Source organism: Microcaecilia unicolor, chromosome 7 (genome assembly GCF_901765095.1).
Source record: "Microcaecilia unicolor chromosome 7, aMicUni1.1, whole genome shotgun sequence".
NCBI classification, from domain to species: Eukaryota; Metazoa; Chordata; class Amphibia; order Gymnophiona; family Siphonopidae; genus Microcaecilia; species Microcaecilia unicolor.
The window spans coordinates 236,824,093-236,846,759 of record NC_044037.1 but is presented as its reverse complement, the minus strand read 5'-3'; the positions used below and the strand labels follow the sequence as shown (position 1 = coordinate 236,846,759).

The 22,667-nt window shown below is 41.7% G+C and overlaps 1 protein-coding gene across 2 annotated transcripts in view; it reads right to left on the bottom strand.

Annotated features, from left to right (window-relative positions):
- The window catches only part of GRB14 (growth factor receptor bound protein 14), a 158,401-nt gene that overhangs the window by 83,068 nt on the left and 52,666 nt on the right, over positions 1-22,667 (bottom strand). For both annotated transcript variants that reach the window (XM_030210563.1, XM_030210564.1), the window contains exons 3-4: positions 18,476-18,597; positions 328-402 (exon numbers count right to left, since the gene is read on the bottom strand). In XM_030210563.1, coding sequence (XP_030066423.1) covers positions 328-402; positions 18,476-18,597 — 197 coding nt within the window. The remainder of the gene's footprint in view (positions 1-327; positions 403-18,475; positions 18,598-22,667) is intronic.

Below are 22,667 nucleotides of genomic sequence, written 5' to 3'. Positions count from 1 at the left end.
TGTTACATTGTGATTCTAGAAAGCCAAGCACGTCCAAATGCAGACACCCTCTACAGACATCAAAGTTGTAAAATCTTGTCTGAGTCGATTTGGTTTTCCTGATCTCTTTCTACCCATCGCTGACTGTTGAGGATCGAGTGGTCTTTTATGGGCATAATACCACAGAGATATGCCATTGAATCTACAACCCACTGTTCATTGCAATAAAAGGTCCCTATCTCCTAAAATTTTGTATCAGAATAAACAGGCTTCATCTCATATTGGTAAGGTAATATTCCTTTGTTTTCTAAATCAGGATTCTATTTAAACTTTCACAGTACTACGTACCTGTAATATATCTGCATGGGTTATTGCATTATTAGTTTCATCGGAGACCAGCACCATTTGATCTGGAAAAAAATTCTATTAAAGTACAAATATTATTAAAGTCTATAAGTCAACTTACAACATACATATTCCATTTAGTTCTGGCAGACATAGAAGTAAACGTGCTTTAGACAAGTGAATTGATCAAAAACAATCAGTTACAAAACTGAGGAGCCCTCTTACTAAAAAAAAAAAAAAAAAACACTAAGCAGTTAGGGAGAATGCTATAGATTGGCACCTCCAGTTAGGCATGTCGATGCCATGCACTAAGCACCAATTTTATAATGGCATCTGAGTGCCAAGATGGCATTATAGAATGCTAGTGTAAACTCAAATTGGTGCGCCTAAAATTGGACATGACTCTTTATGCCAGGTCTATGGAGCAGGAGCGTAGCTACGTGAGGCCGCCAACCCCCCCCCCCCCCCCCCCCCCCCCGTAGATTAAGGCCCTGGACCCCCCCTGCCAATGACCCTCTCGACCCCCCCTCCCGCCGCCAACCCGCCGTCGCCTACCTTTGCTGGCACAACGTGCAGGACATCAGACTCAGAAACAGAACAAAGGAAGAAGAGGACCTCGGCTGGCGGGGGTTGGGGTCCCCCACCAGCAAAGGTAGGCAAAGGCGGGGGAGGGTTGGCAGCGGGCGGGGGGGGGGGTCGAGAGGGTTGGCGGCGGGGGGGTCAAAGTTGTTGGTGGTGATGGTCGTGGCGGCGGCGGGGGGGGGGGTCGGCAATGGCGGGGGGGGGGGTTGGCAGCACTGGGGGAGCTAAAATGTGCCCCCTCACCTCGGGCTCTGGACCCCCCTTCCGCCGAAGTCTGATTACGCCCCTGCTATGGAGGGAATAAATGGTTGGGCCTAAGTGCACCTTATAACATGCGTAACTCACACGTAAGTTGGAGACAGACCCCCTCCCATGCTCTACCCATAATGGGTCAGATTCTTTATATTAAGTCTAAAATGTAGGCACATTGGAATAATGCATATAGTGCTATTCTATAAACTGTGTCTACAGTAAAATGTGGTTTTGAGAATAGACCATAGGACAGGGGAATGCACGTACATTTAGGCACAGCCATTTACACCACTGTAACCTGGTATAAATGCCCACGCCTAAATGTGCATGCATTCCTCTGAATTCTATAACAACATGTGTAAATTTGATTAGTGCACCTGGCATGCCTACATTCCTCCCATGGCTGCACCCCTTTTCAGCTACACCCATTGGAATTTATGCTTGCCTCTTTTTTAGAATAGGCCTAAACAGAAGCACTCGCAAATTCCAATTATTGCCAATTAGTGATAATTGGTTGTTATTGACCAATTACCATGACTAATTGGATCATTATTCAATTTAGTGCACATAAATTGGACACATGCTACTTACAGCGCCTTATATAGAATCTGACCCTATATGACCCCCTTGCAGTTATGTGCTAAGGCACTTATACACTAATTTACAGAGTAGTGCATAGTACACTTACATGCATAACTACCACTTCTGGCTCCGCTGGCACACGTAATCGGTGAGTACGTTTAAGCACCAGCTTAGTAAAAGGGCCCCTCAGTGCAGAAAAGTATTCTAATGGTAGAAACACATGCAGTTATTTATAGAATAGTGCCTAAGTGTTTCCACATGGATCTGACAGGGGGAGTAATGGCGAAAGGGCATGGGTGGGTCTGGGGCATTCTCTTATGATAGTGCGGATCCACGCCCAATTTGCATGCTGGGATTTACATCTGGTTTCAGTTGGTGTAAATCCTCATGTCCAGTGTTCAGCACTGATCCTGGCACTACATACTACTCTATAAAGGACTCATCCCAAAGCACCCTTTAGAAAATACCGCCTTTTTTTTTTGGTGCTGAATTTTGAGCAGCATTTTACTGAATCCAGCCCATAGTGTGACCTCTTTCAAAAGAATGCACACTCGACTACTTTTTTCCGATGCGAAAAAAGGGACAGGTGACAACGAATAAACAAACATTCCCAGAAACAACACAGCAAACAGAATGAAATGAAAATTTTCTCGCCGCTCATCCCTAATAGAATGTAAACCATGAAATTTGAAATCTCCAGGGTAGGATATGTAAAATCCAGTAGTATTTTAGAGAAGGATCTGTCAACATAGAGCCTTTTCTCAAAAACTGCAGGAGTGCACATATAACTGCCTGTACATGAGTGGGAGCAATATTTCAAAATATTGAATGGAGAAAACTTTGCAACTTACACTTGTATGCCTCCTATTTTGCAAACCTACTCGTATATATGCTGCCAATTGCCAACAGAGGCCGTAATTTGTTTTCCATTTGGAGGGGAAAATAAGCATCTTGTAAAGGGCTGGCCCAAATGAACACTTTAGAAAAACCTATACGTGGAAGGGAGCACCTGTAAATCTCGAAGTCCCTAGCTTAATAACTTCTATCTTGATAAATGATTATTCTGCCATAATTATTTTTTTTTTATCTAACTCACTTCAAACTATTATAGGAGAAGTGAGAAATCAAATGTGAAGAAATAAAATTAATTAATTGTGGGAATGTCATTGAGCCTTATTAAAGGAGATTCAAAGAGAGAGCACGTGGGGTTGTTTTTGAAACAAATAAAGACAGATGTAGTGGGTGTGTTTCTCTTATAGAGATATAAATATAAGAGGTATCTTGTTTTACAGCAATCAGTAAGGCACCTCTCCCCCACCCCCCCCAACAGCTCAGTTCTCTCCCCTTCTTGACTAGCACATACACCCGCTTCTCCAAAAAGCCAGTTCTCTCAGGATTTCCTTTCAAGGCCCAGGCATAGTTTTCTCTCTTCACCACAAATACTCAGACTGCTATAGAGTGCTCCAACTATCTTTACTAATGACTTCTGCAAAACATATAGGAAGAAATTATATAAAGTAACTGCTAACATTTATGCATATAAATGTGTTGAATACACATACACATGTAAATGACAAAATTCACCTAAGCACTAATCTGTACCTACATATAATATCTTACATAGTACATATGTGACAAGTAGGCATATACAGCCAGAGTCTGGGTGGAGCATGAGTGGGACTCCCACTTATGCATGTACTTTACAGAATGCATCTACTTTCCTTTCTAGAATATGCTCCTATCATGTACCTATATGTACCCTCATCTCAGAACTTTGACCACCATCTGCCATCCTTTATTGCATAGGGTAGATGGTTACCATAGAGTCAATGCATTACATGGGAGCACCTATGCTGTGCTAACCCAGACAAATAATGTTGCTGTAAGCCATAGTGATATACCCACTCCCTCTAACACATCCTCCCTCTTGATTCTCCTTAAGTTGGAACTCTTCTTTGCATTCCTTGCCTTCCCCCATCAATAATTTTTGACTCCTCCCTCTCACATATTATCTGGTCCCTCAAGCCAGCACCCCAACTCCCCAACTCACATTCTGCCCCCTTCACAAGTCCCCACCCCTCAGCATCTACCCCCACACAATTTCCAAGATCCTTCACAGAAGTAGCAAAACCTCTCGCCCAAGTTGCAAGACTCCCCACGAGTCCCTGTCATCCCACACAAGCCCCAGACTCTCCAGTCCAAATCCAGCCCACCCCACAAAAGCACCATTCCCTGCCATCAATCTTCCATCAAAGCCCCAGGGTCAGGGTGCTGGTTTGAGGGGCTGCGTGATGTGTCAAAGTGGTCAGAGATTGTGTGCAGGGGATGGAAAACTTGTGAGGGGTTCCACCTCTTTAGTAACCATGGTACTAGACTGCCATTAGCGTAGCTGCATTTACATCCTCTTCTTGAGGTGACAGTAAGTTCAGCTGCGCTATTGGCAGTCATTTTTTTATTTTTTTTTATTACATTTGTACCCCGCGCTTTCCCACTCATGGCAGGCTCAATGCGGCAGGCAATGGAGGGTTAAGTGACATTGCCCAAAGTCACAAGGAGCTGCCTGTGCCGGGAATCGAACTCAGTTTCTCAGTTCCCCGGGACCAAAGTCCACCACCCTAACCACTAGGCCACTCCCACCTGGATAAGCACCTAATAATCCCTCCTCATGACAGCTAGCATGTAATATTGACTAACACACTAGTTGTCACAGCCAGCCACACCTCTGTCTACCCTTGGAAACGTGCAGTTGTTTGTCCTACTCTTTAAAAATCCTCATTAGATTCACAGATTCTATCCTATTATCATCCTGTTTCAAACTTATGTTTCCTTTCCAAGATCCTTGAAAAAATTGTTTTCGCCCAGTTTGCCTCTTTCCTGGAAAATTCACTAGCTTTGCATCCTAGGTAATCAGGATTTCGCTCTTCTCATTGCTCAGAGACTTCCTAACTACACTTCTTAGCGAGATTTACTCCCACCTGGATAAACACCTAATCATCCCTGCTGTCCCTCTGCAATATTTGGACAAAGTCTCTACTTAGCTCTCTACACATAGACTTGTTCTTAACCCTCAAAAAACTGTTGCTTGCTGGTTTGTGGGTGGTCTTTCTGCTCCATCTTTTCCTTTAAATCATTTGGCACCCCTTTTTCTCCAGTAGAGTAATTCCTTTATTTAGGTTTCACACTTGACTCGTCTTTCTTTTACTCCTCAGATCTCTGGTCTTAGTAAATCAGGTTTCTTCATTTTACATCAACTCCGCTCTATCAGGAAGTATTTTGATCATACCTTTTTTCATTCACTTATTCTATCCCTCCTGGTCTCAAGATTGGACTACTATAATGTTGTTTATTTGGGAATTAGTCATTTTAACCTTAAGCATCTCCAGCCACTCCAAAATAACACTGCTATCCATCTTCTTTGTCATGCTCATAGGTTTGATCACTTTACTCCCTACTGCAGAAGATATTTTCAAGCTCCTCACTTTGACTTTCAAGGTTTTTAAGATGGGTGTCCCTCCTTACTTATTAAATCTCACAATTCCCTATTTCCCAGCTTCTGTACTCCACTCTCGTAATGATTTCCAGCACTTTCTCGCCAGTCCTAGAAATGCACAACATGAATCAACAAAGCACCATGCTTTCTATTTTGTCTCCCCTTCATTGTGGAATTCCCTTCCCTATTCAATCTGAGCAATCTTTATTAAAATGTTTTAAATTTTTATTGAAGACTTGGCTTTTTAAAAAGGCCTTTTCTTTAAATTAGGTTGGAGCGGCTGTTGCAAATAAACCATAAACCATACCAATGTCATGCCCAAAACTGGCATTATTACCATAGCAGCTGTCTTTTTAATACAGGAGACAATAGCATAGGTCTGTGCTACCATTTACCATGCAGTAAACCCCACATTAGCTGCTTAATGCAGCTTGTAAGAGGACCCCAAAGATCCTTTATTATATCTGTTTTTTAGATCTATTGAATTCAGTATTTTGGGAAGGAAGATTTTGGTTTATCATGACGTCTCTAAATGGACGCAGATTAAATGGAAGACATTTCTGACTTATCGGCAGAAGGTTGTGTTCCTGGTGATAAATTTCAGTTGAGATATGTGGCGTGCTCTCTGCCAGCCAGGAAAAGCACTACTACACTCCCTTAGGATTGCTCTTTCCTATCCACAGACAAGGCAGAAAGTGTCTGCCCTGAAAGCTCCTCCTCCTTTAACAGAAGAAGGCTGTTCCACTTTTTCTCCTTCAAACAGGATATGTTAGGGAGTTACAGCTCTGTTCCACGAAAACCTCTCTCTTTGTTCACATAGTCTAGCTTAGCAGTCCCCTTTTCCTTTAAGGTGAGTGGATCTCATCTTTTCAACTCCTTTTTTCAACAGGGATAACAGGACAGGTACCTTGTTAATTGTTTCTTTCCTTTTTATTGTTGGAGAAGGAAGGTCAACTGTCTCAACATTCATGAAAGAGGAAAGTAAAGCTGTATGTAAATTAGTTCCAAATGAATCAATGACTTCAAACCCTTCCTTGTCCATCCCCCCACCTCCTAAACTGGCTCAGTCTCAAATTTATGACAGCTGGTTCCAAGCAGTAGTAGCAAAGTCCTTCAGCAGTTCATCAAAGAAACTCTTTTCATGGTTTATCTTTCTCTTCAACACAGTCACGTATTTCAAGGAGCCAAAACAAAACACTAACAAAATGCCTTCCCTCCCTCTTTTAGAGTTGAGCCCTCTTTCTCATCAAGCCTAGGGCTCCAGGACTGGCAGACCCAACCCTTTTCCCTCACTGCAGAAGGGCAATTCTATAATCTAGGTACCTGTGTTTATGCACATGTAAATGTCTAAGTTAAGCGATTAAGCGTACATGTTTAAGTGTACATGTTTAAGTTTTCAGTGGGGGACTGTAGCAATGACTAACTTGGATGGGCTCTGCACTTTGAATTGCCTTTATCTCATTGGCGTTTTGGCTCAACAGTAAAGCTAGTGTTTTGATCATTCAAACTTTTCTGGCTGTATATGTTATAGATATCACACAGCAGATATACTGACTTCTGACACAGGCAATTTGTTGCCAAAACATAGTTCCATGTCAAGTCTAGATGTGCCCAATATCTATTGAATGAACTTGTTTTTTCTTTTACTTCTGGACTACATCTGTTTTTTGGTTGGCCTACATCTATCCCTTCCCTACTCTTTGTGGTTTCCTAGGCTCCTAGTTACACATGTAACTTACAGAATACTTTTATGTGTCCAAGATGCTTTTATGCACCCTAAGTTATGCCAGGTCTGTGGCTGGTGCAGCAATAGCAGATTATGCCGTTTCTCCCACTTTTTTGTTTAATGGTCAAAGTACAATTAAAGAAAAGTAAGCAATTTTACAATAAGCAAAGAATAGAATAGTTACTACAGTCCACATCAAGGAGTGAACAAAGCAGAAGAAAATTATCTCAAAAATAGTAATATTTGGGCTTCAATCTATATTTAAACCCCAATCAATCAAATTAACCATTAAGAAAATTACAGGAAAGTTAAATCATATGACTACCTGTCCATTTCATTTCCCCAGTAAAAATGGTTCCAATTGTAATGGATTAAAAAAGAAATGTATACCTATTCTCTTGAAATGTAATAACACACTTGCAAGGATAACTAAGAAAAAAAAGCTGCAACATTTTAGGCTTCAGAGTTAAAAAACGTCTCCTACGCAGCCATGATGCCCTGGACACATCAGAGAAAATGTTAACTTCTTGACCACAAAAATTGCATCCATATGTTGGAAAAAATAAATTTTAATACACTATTTTTTTAATCATTGAGTATTTTATTGAGTTTTTAAAAATGTATAGAGACATTAATACAGCTATTTTATCTTCTTCTTTAATAAAAGAAACCAGAAGAGTGGCTTTGGTGACAATCAAATTGTGAGATATCTCTAAAAATGCTGTTAAATCAACTGACGCTCCATCCACCAGCTTCCCTAATTCCTCACTATCTTTGGAAACAATTTTAGCAGAAGAAGCATAATACACGTTAGAAATCAGAATAGAATCAACTTTAGGCAAATTAGACCTGGTTCGCCAAAATCCCCAAAGAAGATTCTACATTAGGCAGTCAAGAATCCTGTTCTGCAAGCTTATTCATAGTCTGCTGAGAGAATTGAGCAACTTGGGGAAGAAACCGCTGAACCATAGTTTTAGTCTCTCATACAAGAGTCCAGATATCCTTCAAGGAAGCAGCCACTTGAGAATCTCCACTAGGAATGTTCCGATCCCTTCCTAATCCAGACAGTACTTAAAAAATAGAATGTAAGGGAACCAGCTCTTTTGGTGGGAGTAAAGAATGAGCAGATGGGTGTGGGGGGTATAAACCTGCCCTATCTTTGGAATGGATATACAACTAGCGAACTTGGGTAGTAAAGGAGGTAGGGTTACCATATAACTCAAGAAAAAGGAGGACACATTGATCCAGTCTGGGTTTTGCTTCCATTGTGGAAGAAAAACCCAGACTGGCTCGATCTGTCTTCTTTTTCTGGAGCTATATGGTAACCCTAAAGGAGGGGTCCTGTCAACAGGACTCAAAGAAGCCCCCAATACAGAGGAAAGTGAACCAGAAATACCTGGTACATTTTTAATTACTTGAGAGGCAGGCACACCATGCTTATCTAAAAGACCAGTACTTACAGGAGTTGAAGCTGAGGCATACACTCTGGATTCAGCCTTTCTCTTCCCCATTATTCTGAGTCTCACAAACTCCACACAGGTATCAGAAGAGTGTGACCTAAGAAGTGCTGAAATCCATAGGTCATGTACTCATGGCCGAGACACGGGGAAATTTCTGTTTTTCAGTGCACACTGGTATGCTGACATCAACGGGAAGTGGAGCACTCAGTTCAGTAATTCCATACAAGTCCTCTGGTGTTCTGTGGATTCCCTCTGCTGCCCCCACACTGAAAACCAGCACCTGTGCCCAAGAAATTCTACTCCTTTCTCAACTGCCATGCAGAGACTACTGTTTTCAGTGCACGCCAGTATGCTGACTTCAGGAGCGGCAGCTCCACTCTCCACACCTGTTCCCCCACTGAAAACCGGCACCTGTGCCCAAGATAGTCTGGCCCTTCCTTCTGCTACTATTTTATAACAGAACTTAGGCACCTGGGTGCCAATACAAAACAGGCCCCTACCACACACCCTTAAGGCACATAAATGCATCCAGTGATAGAATTGCCCCTTTAGTTCACCCAATCTAGAACCAGTTTTTATTTTAATTCTGTCAATAATAACCCCTACGAGAGAAGCTACACTGGCTCCCACTCAAAGAACACATCACATTCAAAGTATGTACCCTAGTACATAAAATCATCCATGGCGATGCCCCAGCCTACATGTCAGACCTGATAGACCTACCATCCAGGAATGCTAAAAAATCATCTCACACATTCCTTAATCTTCATTTCCCCAACTGCAAAGGTCTAAAATACAAATTAATGCACGCATCAACCTTTTCCTATATGAGCACGCAATTCTGGAACGCACTGCCATGTAACCTAAAAGCGACCTATGAACTGACCAACTTCCGTAAACTACTAAAGACCCATCTCTTCAACAAGATATACCACAAAGACCAAAACATGTGAAACTCCCACATATATCTGGAAATGTCAGTAATGCCTTTTATTATATTACTATCATGTATTCCATTACCATGCAACCCAAAATCCTTCTGTAACACCAAATGTCTACTCTCTTCTCATTTCCACTATTTATGATGTATTGTAAGCCACATTGAGCCTCCAAAGAGGTGGGAAAATGTGGGATACAAATGCAATAAATAAATAAATAAAATAAATACATTTACTTGGATTATATTATTAAAGGACTTGACCCGGCTTCTAAATTTAAATGCTATGTATTACAGAAAGAATGAAACAAGGCCTGACACAAATCGTGATTTTGCTTCAGAGGGTGGGGGAGAGGGTGGAGGAGGCGATTAGACATGCTTTGGTAATCCATGCTAACCGAAGAGTAGAATTAAAAAGGTTCAGATTCAGAGCACCAGGAATCAAAATTACTCTTCAGGAAGCACACGGGATTTAAAATGAAAAAGTCTGAAGAAAGAAGTGGAAGAAACAGCAAGCCAGTTTTAAGTTGGCACAGTAGAATGCTGCTGAAAAATGATTATTGACACTCATTATTTACTGGTGTCTCTGAGAAAGTCCTGAGGGTGCTCCAGTTGGCACAGAACACCACAGCTCATATAAATACAGGACAAGGCATGACTGAGCATAGGTTTAACTGCTTAAATGGTTGCCAGTAAAGTATCATGTTGCTTTAAAATCCTATTGATGGTCTTTAGGACTATCCATCAGGGTAGACCTTTAGAGTTGGTACAACTCAGGTCAATCATGATGTTCAAGCCAACAGGATCAGTTAGAATGTCCTCACACACAGTGCAAAAGGTGCAAGAAAAATGTACCCATTCCAGGGTTTTTTCAGTGGCTGACATTCAGCTGTGGAATGTCTTCTTGAAAGAAAAGTTATTAATATATTGAAAAAAAGGTAGATGTATCTTTTTTGATGGTATTCATGGAAGGGAAAATAGTTACTGAAGTATATTTCAGTGAGCTTTATTTTTAATGGTTTGTGTTAATAGGATACAGTTATAGGAGAGACATGTACTTTAATGAACTATAGGAGGTCATTTTAAAAGCCTTATGTGGTATCTGTATGTGTGGATTGTAAACACATAAAGTGGTGATTTCAGAATGCCACTGCTTACATACAGAGACAGGCTATCCTGTATGTGAGTCCCATCCATCCACCACTTAGACTCCACCTATGTGTACACGCACCTACCTGTAAAATATACACTATAGAGCCCTCTTTTGAAGCGGCGGTAAGCCCAACATATGCTTACCGCATGCTATTCTGGGACTACCACTAGCCCAACACGGCCGCTGGTGGTAGTTCTGGGTCAAGCGTGCACCATTTCCGTTGAAAAAGTAAAACTGGGCATCACCGTGCGCTGCCTGGTTATTCCTGGGTTACTGCAGGAGCTCTTACTACCACCTCAATGGCTGGCAGTAAGTGCTCCCCGCTGCATGACCATGTGGTAAGAGTTTTCTTACCGTGTGGCCATTTTTTGGGGGGGCTTTTTACCTGCTACAGTACAAAGGGCCCTGGCATGCGGGAAAAACATCCTCTGCTGCTACCACAGGGCCCTTTTTCCGCAAGCTTGGTAAAAGGCCCACTAAGTAACCTATTTGCGTATTTACAGAAAAATGTTTAGGCAGAATTCTGTCATTTGTGTGCACACAAAGGGCCAGATTCAATAAATGATGCCAAAAGTTAGGCGCTAGGAAAAATTCACACTCAGCACTATTCTATAAAGGCCACTCTGGGCGGAGGGCTCTCTATAGAATAGGTTTTGGCACATATTTGGGTGCGAGGACTTACACCAACTGAAACAGGATGTAAATACTGATACACAGCTTCCAAATTCTGTAATATTGTACGTAATTCTTTGAAACTCCCCTGACCCACCCATGAACCTCCTATAGCCACGCCCCCTTTGGGGTTGCATGCAAGAGGATTTGGATGTGGATATTTACAGAATTGTGTGTAGCCAGATATATATGCAAATGAAAATTAGAGCCAATTAACATCAATAATTGATTGTCAGCAGCCAGTTATTGAGTGTTAACAGCTCATTAATTTATTTGCACGTGGATCTCAGGATCGCATGCAATTTTGGACACATTTATAGAATCAGGGGAGTTATTGCATATATATATATATATATATATATATACCCTTTTTTCTAATGATTTACACTATCAAATCAGTACATACATGTTAGGCCCACTTTATTGAATTAACCCCTAGTGTTTGCCTTCTAACTCAGTTGAGAGTGCTATTTCTATGAGCCAGCAGACTTTTTGATATGGAGCCATAGTTTTCAGGTTCAAATTGTGAAGTCAGTGGGACATGGCCATCACAACTACTGTAACCTAACTCTAGCAGGTCTCCATAAAGTTTTTCTTTCTCATCTTCAAATAGTTCAAAACAATGCTGTCCATGTGCTCAGCCATGCCAATAGATCTGATCATGGTTCCCCTCTTCTTGCACACCATCACTGGCTTCCCATTTTCTTCCATATTCAATTTAAGCTCATCACTCTAGCGTTTAAGGCCCTTCATTTTGGCTCTCCCTCTTACCTCACTGTCCTTATCTCCCCTTGCACCCCCTCACACTCTCTCCATTCTCTCTCGGCCTCCCATTTTTCTATCTCTCTAGTCCAACTGTCTGGAATCTACTGGTCATTCTACATTCTTTTACCTGGCCCCTCTCTTCGGAATGCCCTCCCATTAGCACTTCGCCCTGAATAGTCCTTTTGCCATTTTAACTCTCTTTTGAAAGCCCACCTGTTCAAATTAGCTTTTCCTTTTGTTTCTCTCCCTGGGGGTCCTAAACTAGAACGCAGACTACTTGATTCTAATTTTATTTAAGTTTATTTTTTCTAGTGAATTTAATCTTACTCCTTGTTTTTTTCTTTCCTTCTTCTCTCTTTCCTTTGTACTTTGTAGTTCCTTTCCTGGTTTTATTTGTTGTATACTGCTTGATGTGATTGTGAAGGGAGGTATATCATATTTTTAATAAACTAAACTAAATATCTTCCCCCTACAGAGTATAGAAAGTGTTTAATTTTAAAGCATACTAACATCTCTCATGCTTTTTAACATAAAATCATATTTATTCTATAAACAAAGCTTCATTTTACTATGTATGTACAGTGCATATGCAGGACATTCTTTCTTTCACCACTCAGATTTTCATACTTTTACTGTATCAATAGAATCCAGTATTTGTAGCCTTTCACGTATCTACTTTACGGAAAGACACAGTGATAAAATACTTCATTGTGTCTATTTAGAACACAAAAGACTGATGAGTAATTCAAATTTTAGCTCATATTGAGCTATTTTTCTGCTACATCAGTTCTATTTTGGGAACAGAATGGGAGTGCCATGTTATCTCACAAAAGAAACACAATATGTTGAAAGAAAAACAACAAAAATACATTTTCAAGTTCACATTTTTCAGTTTGTCGGCTTGAATCCTTCATACTGTAATATTAATGTCTCTGGTAAAATGCAATGGATCCATATGATATACTAAAACTTCAGCATTATTTGTAATATATTACCAAAGGAAGAAACCTTTGTAATCCTGAAAGTCCATGTTTACAAATGCAGTATGTTTATAACTTTTGGAAAGGCATTGGCGTAGCTAGGGTAGTTGACACCCAGGGCCGGTCATTTTTTAACACCCCCCTCCAAAATCCAGTACTAGGCATACCGAGAATACAAAACACTCAGGATCTCTAGAACAATTTTACCATACCATAAGCAGTCATTTCTACGAGTCACATAAGGAAAAGGAAAGCATTTTAAACACTACAGTGAGCACTAGAACATCAATTCGCCTATTGTAAAACGTAACCAGACAGAATAATACAGATCGTCAATCCTGCACAGTCAATGCCAACTGAAAGCTGTGTCTTTTTCACAAACACAGATAAACCCTAAACCACTATAGAATAAGTAATCAAACTTTCTATTTAGACAAAAATTAAACTGAACCCCCCAAGAGGCCAGACTGAGCATACAATGCAACACCACAGAAACAGAAAATAAAATACCACCATTTTATTGGACTAATACATTTAGCTTTCAGAGACCAAAACCTCCTTCCTCAGATCAGATCAGATCAGTACAGTATAGTGATTTTACAATATCCTATCATGGCCTGAGGAAGGGGGTTTTGTTCTCCGAAAGTTAGTCAAAATATATTAAAATTAGTCCAATAAAGATTACCTTATTTCCATGTTCTATTTATTAACACAGCTACAATGCTACTTTATACTAAAGAAAAAAAATAAAAATATATATTTTACTTGCAGTTTGTTGTCGCTGGTTTCTGCTTTCCTCATCTTCTTTTCACTGTCTTCCTTCCATCCAGCATCTGCCTTCTCTCTCTCTCCCTGCCATCCAGTGTCTGCCCTCTCTCTCCTGTCCCCTCCATCCAAAGTCTGCCCTCTCTCCCTGCTCCTTCCATCTAGGATCTGCCCTCTCTCCATGTGCATCTCCTTCCTTTGTCTTTCCTTCCCTCCATCCTTGTCCAACATTTCTCCTCTCTTCTCTTTTCCATCCATGTGCATTTCCTTCCTGACTTTCCTCCCCTCCATCCATCCATCCATGTCCAACAACTCTCCATTCTCCCCTGCCGTCTCCTCCATCCACCCATATCCTTCAAATTTCCTCACTCCTCTGGCCCCATTCATCCATCCATATCCAGCAATTCTCCATCTATGTCCAGGAACTCTCCATTCTCTCCTGCCGTCTCCTCCATCCACCCATATCCTTCAAATTTCCTCTCTCCCCTGCCCCCATTCATCCATCCATATCCAGCAATTCTCCATCTATGTCCAGGAACTCTCCATTCTCTCCTGCCGTCTCCTCCATCCACCCATATGCTTCAAATTTCCTCTCTCCCCTGCCCCCATTCATTCATCCATGCCCAGCAATTCTCCTCTCCTCTATCCCTCCTCCATCCATTCATATCCAGCAAATTTCCTCTCTCCCCTGCTCCCTCCATCCAACCATCAGCAATTCTCCTCTCTCCCCTGCCCTCCCCTCCTCTCTAGTGATCTCTTCTCTTCCCATGCCCTTCCCTCCCATCCATGTCCAGCGATTCTCCCTGCCCTCCCTCAGCTCCCCCACAGCCCTCCTCTCCGTTCCTTCCTGCCCTCCCCTCCATCCATCCACCCACATCCAGCAATTCTCCGCCCCTGCCCTTCCCTCCAGCGATCTCTTCTCTCCCCATGCCCTCCCCCTCCAGTGACCTCTTCTCTCCCCCATGCCCTCCCCTTCTCTCCCCCATGCCCAGCAATCTGTTCTCTCTCCCTGCTCTCCCCTCCCATCCATGTCCAGCATTCTCCTCTCTCCCCTGCCCTCTCCGTTTCTTCCTTCCTGCCCATGGCAGCCCTCCTCCTCCTCCCTGCCCCCCCCCTGTATCACAACCTTTTACTTCCCGTGGTGGCAGTGGCATCAGTTCCGTTACAAAGAAGGCACTGCAGGTTCCCCTCTGGCTTCAGCTTCTCCCTTCGTTCTTCACACAGTGAATGTCCCGCCTTCGCGATGACGCATTTCCTGTTTCCACAAAGGTGGGACACTCACTGTGTGAAGAGCGAAGGGAGAAGCTGAAGCCGGAGGGGAGCCTGCAGATTTCTTCGTAAGTAACTGACGTCGCTGCCACTACAGGAAGTAAAAGGTTGTGATACGTGGGGGGGGGGCAGAGAGGAGGAGGAGGGCTGCCATGGGCGGGAAGGAAGGAGGAGGAGGGTTCTACAAGGCGCCCATGGAGGGGGGCGGATTTTGGGTGCAGGAGGGGGGCGGATTTTGGGTGCGGGAGGGTGCCCGGAAGCAGCGGGAGCAGTGGAGCACCCCCCCCCCTTGTGCTGACACCCGGGGCGGACCACACCTTCCGCCCCCCCCTTGCTACGCCACTGGGGAAAGGGAATAGTGTTAATAAGAGATTTTTGGAGTTTTAGGTTTAAACAACCAAATATTAACCCTACTCATCCTACGGAAATTTATTGTGGAAAGCAGCATTAACTTTAGCACAAGCTCAAGGAAACTAGACTAGACAATCTTCTAGTGTAGTGGTCCCCATCCCTATCCTGGGATAGGTTACAGGTTACAGCAAACACATTCCACAGGTCTTAAGCGAATCTCATTGAATTCTTTGACTGGGTGACTGGAGAATTGAATCAAGGACGTGTTATGGACATAATCTACTTAAATTTCAGCAAAGCTTTTGACACGGTTCCCCACAGGAGGCTCTTGAATAAACTGGACAGGCTGAAGATAGGACCTGAAGTGGTTAACTGGATTAGGAACTGGTTGACGGACAGAAACCAGAGGGTGGTGGTTAATGGAATTCGCTCGGAGGAGGGGAAGGTGAGTAGTGGAGTGCCTCAGGGATTGGTGCTGGGTCCGATTCTGTTCAATATATTTGTGAGTGACATTGCCGAAGGGTTAGAAGGTAAAATTTGCCTTTTTGCGGATGATACTAAGATTTGCAACAGAGTGGACACCAGGGAGGGAGTGGAAAACATAAGTCGTTGGTGAGGCCCCACCTGGAGTATTGTGTTCAGTTTTGGAGGCCGTACCTTGCTAAGGATGTAAAAAGAATTGAAGCGGTGCAAAGAAAAGCTAAAAAAAATGGTATGGGATTTGCGTTACAAGACGTATGAGGAGAGACTTGCTGACCTGAACATGTATATCCTGGAGGAAAGGAGAAACAGGGGTGATATGATACAGGCGTTCAAATATTTGAAAGGTATTAATCCGCAAATGAACCTTTTCCGTAGATGGGAAGGCAGTAGAACTAGAGGACATGATATGAGATTTAAGGGGGGCAGACTCAAGAAAAATGTCAGGAAGTATTTTTTCACGGAGAGAGTGGTAATACTTGGAATGCCCTCCCGCGGGAGGTGGTGGAGATGAAAACGGTAGCGGAATTCAAGCATACGTGGGATAAACATAAAGGAATCCTGTTCAGAAGGAATGGATCCTCAGAAACTTAGCCGAGATTGGGAGGCGGGGCTGGTGTTTGGGAGGCGGGGCTAGTGCTGGGCAAGACTTCTACGGTCTGTGCCATGAAAATGGCAGATACAAATCAAGGTAAGGTATACACAAGAAGTAGCACATATGAGTTTATCTTGTTGGGCAGACTAGATGGACTGTGCAGGCCTTTTTCTGCCGTCATCTACTATGTTACTATACATGCATATTTTCAAAGCATTTAGCCTTCCAAAGTTCCATAGGTTTCTATGGAACTTTGGAAGGCTAAGTGCTTTGAAAATGAGCGTGATACTATGTTACCCCCAGCCAGTCAGAATTTTAGGATATCCACAATGAATATTCATTAGATAAATTTGTGTCTAATTCCTCTATTGCATTTAGATACAACTTATTCATTGTGGATATCCTGAAAACCCAATTCCCAGGACATGTTTGATAACCACAGTTCTAATCTCAAGGGTCTACCAACTGTTTTTTATCTAGCATACCAAAATGCACATAATAATGAAATCTTATTTACCAAGCACTTTTCCATAAATACTAGGTGGGGGAAAAACATTGACGAATGAAAACCATTGATACTACTTAAAAGTGTAGCATGCTGCAAAAATGCATATTTTCATATTCTGTGAAGGATGTAGAAGGGGACTGAGTGGAGGCCCACCAGATCCTTAGGTTGCCAGCCTGTTAATCAGCTGTCCCCTCAAGCCTGGAGAAACAGACTGAAGTGTTTCCATTCAGAAATGTCAGTCTGAGCCATAGCTGTCCCTCTGAAGCAATGTCCACGAGGACACTGGATCCTAAATCTCAGAGAAAGGCAAATGTTGAAGCTGCTGACATCTGTAGATCCAGTCATGGAAGGGATTGAAGGCTGCAAGCAGTGACATTGGTGAGGGCCAACTTCCTATCTGTGTCAGGGGAAATTTCACCACCCAGGGGCCTATCCTTCACCTGTTCGCTTAGTCAAGCATTCAGCACTCAGGAAGCCCACATCCATATGAAGACAATTAACTACCACCACTACATAAGAGCACAGTAACCCTGTCACCACCCACTAAGAGAAATAACAAAGGCTCAGTAAATAAACTTGTATAGCATCTAAACTCAAAGGAGAAAGGATACCAAATAGTTGGGAAAGACTTGGAAATTAATACTAAATAGTAAAGTGTTATTTCTACCACCTGCTAACTGCATGAGAGAAGTTAAAGGTGGAAGTGTGAGAAGTTCCTCCAGATACTCAATGCTGGTCAACAGAAATGGTCCAGCATTGAATATCTGGTCTCATCACTGACCACTGTCTGAATATCAAGCCCAGAGTGCCTAACATCTAGATGCCCATACTAACACAAGCCATAAAGTTGGAGTACATTTGGCTGCCTAAATGCGGGTGGAAAACACATATAACATACAGTGTTCTGTAAGTTACCTGCATAAGTAGAAACCTTACTTATGTTTCACCCATGCTCTACCCCTGTGTTTACCCCCTTGCAAATATACACTACATGAGTTAAATGGATAGCACTAAGGAAAAATATTGGCAATTATGCATGTATGTATGCACATACATATATGCCATTATTCTAAATATTTACACATATAACATGTACATAAATGTAAGCACCTAGTTTATAGATTTGCCCCTTACACATGTAATACAAGTATTTACTTTGCTATAATAGCATGGGTAGATGCTGGGCCTATTCACACAGGCTTTACAGTTAATGTGCATTAATGTTTGCAAATAATATGCAGTAAATGCAAATTTTACTGCACTTTAGAAACAGCCCCTTAGTTTTATAGATGAAGGTTTCATGTCAGTTTCTATTTTTGTGATTTTCTGTTCGAGACTTACAGTATCTAGAGTAGCCTGAATTTCTAATCATAGCCCTCTGCCATATGAGACAAATATATTCTTGTGAATCTATAAGTATTATTAAATAGGCAATGTGAATATTATATAGTATTATATGTCTCTTCATACTACTGTGGAGTCTACAGGAGTCTTAAATCGTAAAAGCCATCAAACTGCACGACATCTTAATTTAAGTTAGAAATATGTGCTTGGATTTTATATCATGTTATTGTTTTAACTTACCACTGGGTTTTTAAAAAATTCATACTTTGCATAATTTTTTCTAAAACACAATCTGTTTGCTTCTTCCATTCCCCAGTTTGACTGCAGTTCAATCACTAGTTCATGGTCTTCAATTATTCTTTCTGTTAAAGCAAGATGAAATAAAGAAACTTTATTTTTAATTGATAAAATGCCATGTTCTAGTATATTTCTGCAATGGCTATTTATTTTTACAGCAATAAAATTAGTTGTAATCTAAGAGAAATCTGGAATCATTCCAGTAGCATAAGTACATAAGTAATGCCATACTGGGAAAAGACCAAGGGTCCATCGAGCCCAGCATCCTGTCCACAACAGCGGCCAATCCAGGCCAAGGGCACCTGGCAAGCTTCCCAAACGTACAAACATTCTCTACATGTTATTCCTGGAATTGTGGATTTTTCCCAAGTCCATTTAGTAGCGGTTTATGGACTTGTCCTTTAGGAAACCGTCCAACCCCTTTTTAAACTCTGCTAAGCTAACCGCCTTTAGCACTTTCTCCGGCAATGAATTCCAGAGTTTAATTATACGTTGGGTGAAGAAACATTTTCTCTGATTTGTTTTAAATTTACTACACTGTAGTTTCATCGCATGCCCCCTAGTCCTAGTATTTTTGGAAAGCGTGAACAGACGCTTAACATCCACCTGTTCCACTCCACTCATTATTTTATATTCCTCTATCATGTCTCCCCTCAGCCGTCTCTTCTCCAAGCTGAATAGCCCTAGCCTCCTTAATCTTTCTTCATAGGGAAGTCGTCCCATCCCCGCTATCATTTTAGTCGCCCTTCTCTGCACCTTTTCCAATTCTACTATATCTTTCTTGAGATGCGGCGACCAGAATTGAGCACAATACTCAAGGTGCGGTCGCACCATGGAGCGATACAACGGCATTATAACATCCTCACACCTGTTTTCCATACCTTTCCTAATAATACCCAACATTCTATTCGCTTTCCTAGCCGCAGCAGCACACTGAGCAGAAGGTTTCAGCGTATTATCGACGACGACACCCAGATCCCTCTCTTGGTCCATAACTCCTAACGTGGAACCTTGCATGACCTAGCTATAATTCGGGTTCTTTTTTCCCACATGCATCACCTTGCACTTGCTCACATTAAACGTCATCTGCCATTTAGCCGCCCAGTCTCCCAGTCTCGTAAGGTCCTCTTGTAATTTTTCACAATCCTGTAGCAATTTAACAACTTTGAATAACTTTGTGTCATCAGCAAATTTAATTACCTCGCTAGTTACTCCCATCTCTAAATCATTTATAAATATATTAAAAAGCAGCGGTCCTAGCACAGACCCCTGAGGAACCCCACTAACTACCCTTCTCCATTGTGAATACTGCCCATTTAACCTCACTCTCTGTTTCCTATCCTTCAACCAGTTTTTAATCCACAATAGGACATTTCCTCCTATCCCATGACCCTCCAATTTCCTCTGTAGCCTTTCATGAGGTACCTTGTCAAACACCTTTTGGAAATCCAGATACACAATATCAACCGGTTCCCCTTAGCATGAGCTATGATTTTTAAAAAGTATTTTTTTTTTTGCAATAAGACTGAGCTCTGGAACTGTATGAAAAAAAGGAGAATAGGAATAACAGAAAACCCCTCCCCCCTGTTTACTAAGCTGTGCTAGCAGCTGCCATGCGCGATTGATGACACAACCCATTCACTTTGAATGGGCTGTGTTGGCATTGCTGTGTGGCTTAGTAAACTGGGGGGAAACATATATGTTTTGATCCTACAAGAAAAATAATAACACAGCAAGCCCTCTACACTAATCCTGATGTTAGGCAGACTATGTTCCAATCTTCTTCTTAATTTTGGAAAACTTGGTGTGGATTTTCTGGCGTTAATTGGCAACAATTTGCACACCTTGCTAAGCGCTATTCTATAAAGATGCGGGCATAAATCTTTTAGCACGCAACTGAAAAGGGGGCATGGCCATGGGAAGAGCATGGATGAGTCAGGGGTTTATTCTAGTAGCCAGAACATGTCTGAAAACCAGATATGTTCACATCTGGCTGTAGCTTGTTGTGTCTTTCACAGACTGATAACAGGGAGCCTATTAGGTACTAGCTGGGAAAGTCTCTTAGCCAGAGACGAAAACGTGCAGTTTTATATTTAGGCAACAGAAGCCTGAATCTCACCCTAAAATATAGTAGGATCTTTCCATCCTGCTTCATGAGGATAGACAAAGACTTTGGTTGTGGTCAGGCAGTGAGTTCACTGAGGCAGTTGACTCCCACCACTCATCAGGACTCCTAATAATTTCTTCAAGGTAATCCCTACAAAGCACACAAACATCCAATCACAGGTGTAGGGTTATACTTAAGAGATAGACTAGCTAACCTAACATTTTCTTTTAAAAATGTAATCTTAGAAAATGGATAAAAAACCAGTCATCAATGTGTAGGGGATGCCATTTACCCCCTCCAAGTTTTCCTTGTGATATATTAGATAAAGATCCTTTATCTTTGGAGGAATGCTTGTACCTAGAAACTTTTGAATGGGTTTTGATCCCCCACAGTATCTGAATGCTGGAAGAAGCATTTTGGTGATTCATCCAAAAAGGATATGCTCTAAGAATCTTGTATGTGAGTATTATAAAATCCCCTGAGGGTAGGGGTTTAGTTTCTTTCAGTAGCTCCAGCTCAGCTAGTAGGAAGCCAGAACTCAAGGATGAATGCCTGGACCATACAGTTGGTGTTAGTCCTTGTGTAGCTAGGACTGGAGAACAGAGGTCCACAACAAAGTCTACATCCAGCTTCAGCATCAAACTCTGCTAGAAGGGCAGCCAGGACTCGGGTAGGATAGCCTGGACCCTACAATGTTAGAATGTTGGCCCTTTTGCAGCTAGCACTTATGAGAAAGGGACCAGCAACTACGTGACTCTATGCAAGATCCACTGGATGAAGGAGGAGGAAGGATTACTCTGTGTCCCCATAGCAGCAAGAGGTAAGAATATCAGAGGAACCAGAAGGAAGAGATAGAGACAACCTATCATCAATGAAGAGAAAAGACAAGAGTGGAGAAAACTCTGCTTTCATAGAAGACTGTGGAGTTCTACCCCATGTTTTGGCCTTTTTATTTTGAAGAAAACACATGAATAAATTGTGGTTTTATTTTTATTAGGGATGTGCATGCGTGTCAAATGGCATGGAGACTGTCAATGCAATTTCTCATGTTATTTCATGTCATTTTTTAAACTGAAACAAGAAAAACCCCAAATTTTGCTTTTTTTCCTATGTTGCCAATAGTGTGCACTGTTTTTCAAACTATTTATCAACAAATGCATTAATGAAGAATAGAGCACACTATTTGAGCAATAGTTACCCTAAAACAAAGCTTTCTCCAGTGCTACATTGCAAGAAGAATTTGACATATTGGGGTTTCCAATTCAGTTTTTATGTATATGTTTATTTCTAGTGTGTGATCTCTTATTCTACATTTGGTGAACATTGGTCTGTATTCTGCATGCATGACGAGAAGTGTGGTATTGTACTGGCCGATATTCAGCTGGTGACACTCAGCGTCTTGTTAAAACGCTGTGTGATCAGCTAAATTAGACATGGATATTCAGTGCCAGGTCATGTCCAGGCACCAGCACTGAATATCCAGGGCTAATTCACAGTGCGCTGTCCGCTGCAGCATATGCGGGTCCTGGCTGATATTCTATAAATAGGTACCTAGGTGGAACCTATTCTATAAAGGAAAGTAGGCACTTGCTTTCCTTTATACGTCATAGAATATTAGTATATCCGATATATATGCGTGTATGTGCCTAGGTATGAGCACTTTCACCAGTCACAGAGCTGAGTGTAAATGCTTACTCTGGAATTTGGGAAATGCACACATAATTTATAATATTCTATATGTTACCCAATAAGCGTGTGCCCTGCTCATGCTCTGCCCAGACTTCAACTGTAAAATATGTTCTATTGAAGATATACTCCTATTTACAGAATAGTACATAGCTGTTTTTTTGGCATTTATATGCATATTTCACTCATAACTCTTATTTCAAATAGCACTCTGGAATGCAAGTTATACTCTCTTTAGAAACTTTCACTCTCTAATGGAGGAAAATACTTCAGAGATTCTGCACAGTGCTCTCGCACTATTTCTATTTGCAGACTGCTTCCTTTCCTTTGCCAGTGATTGAC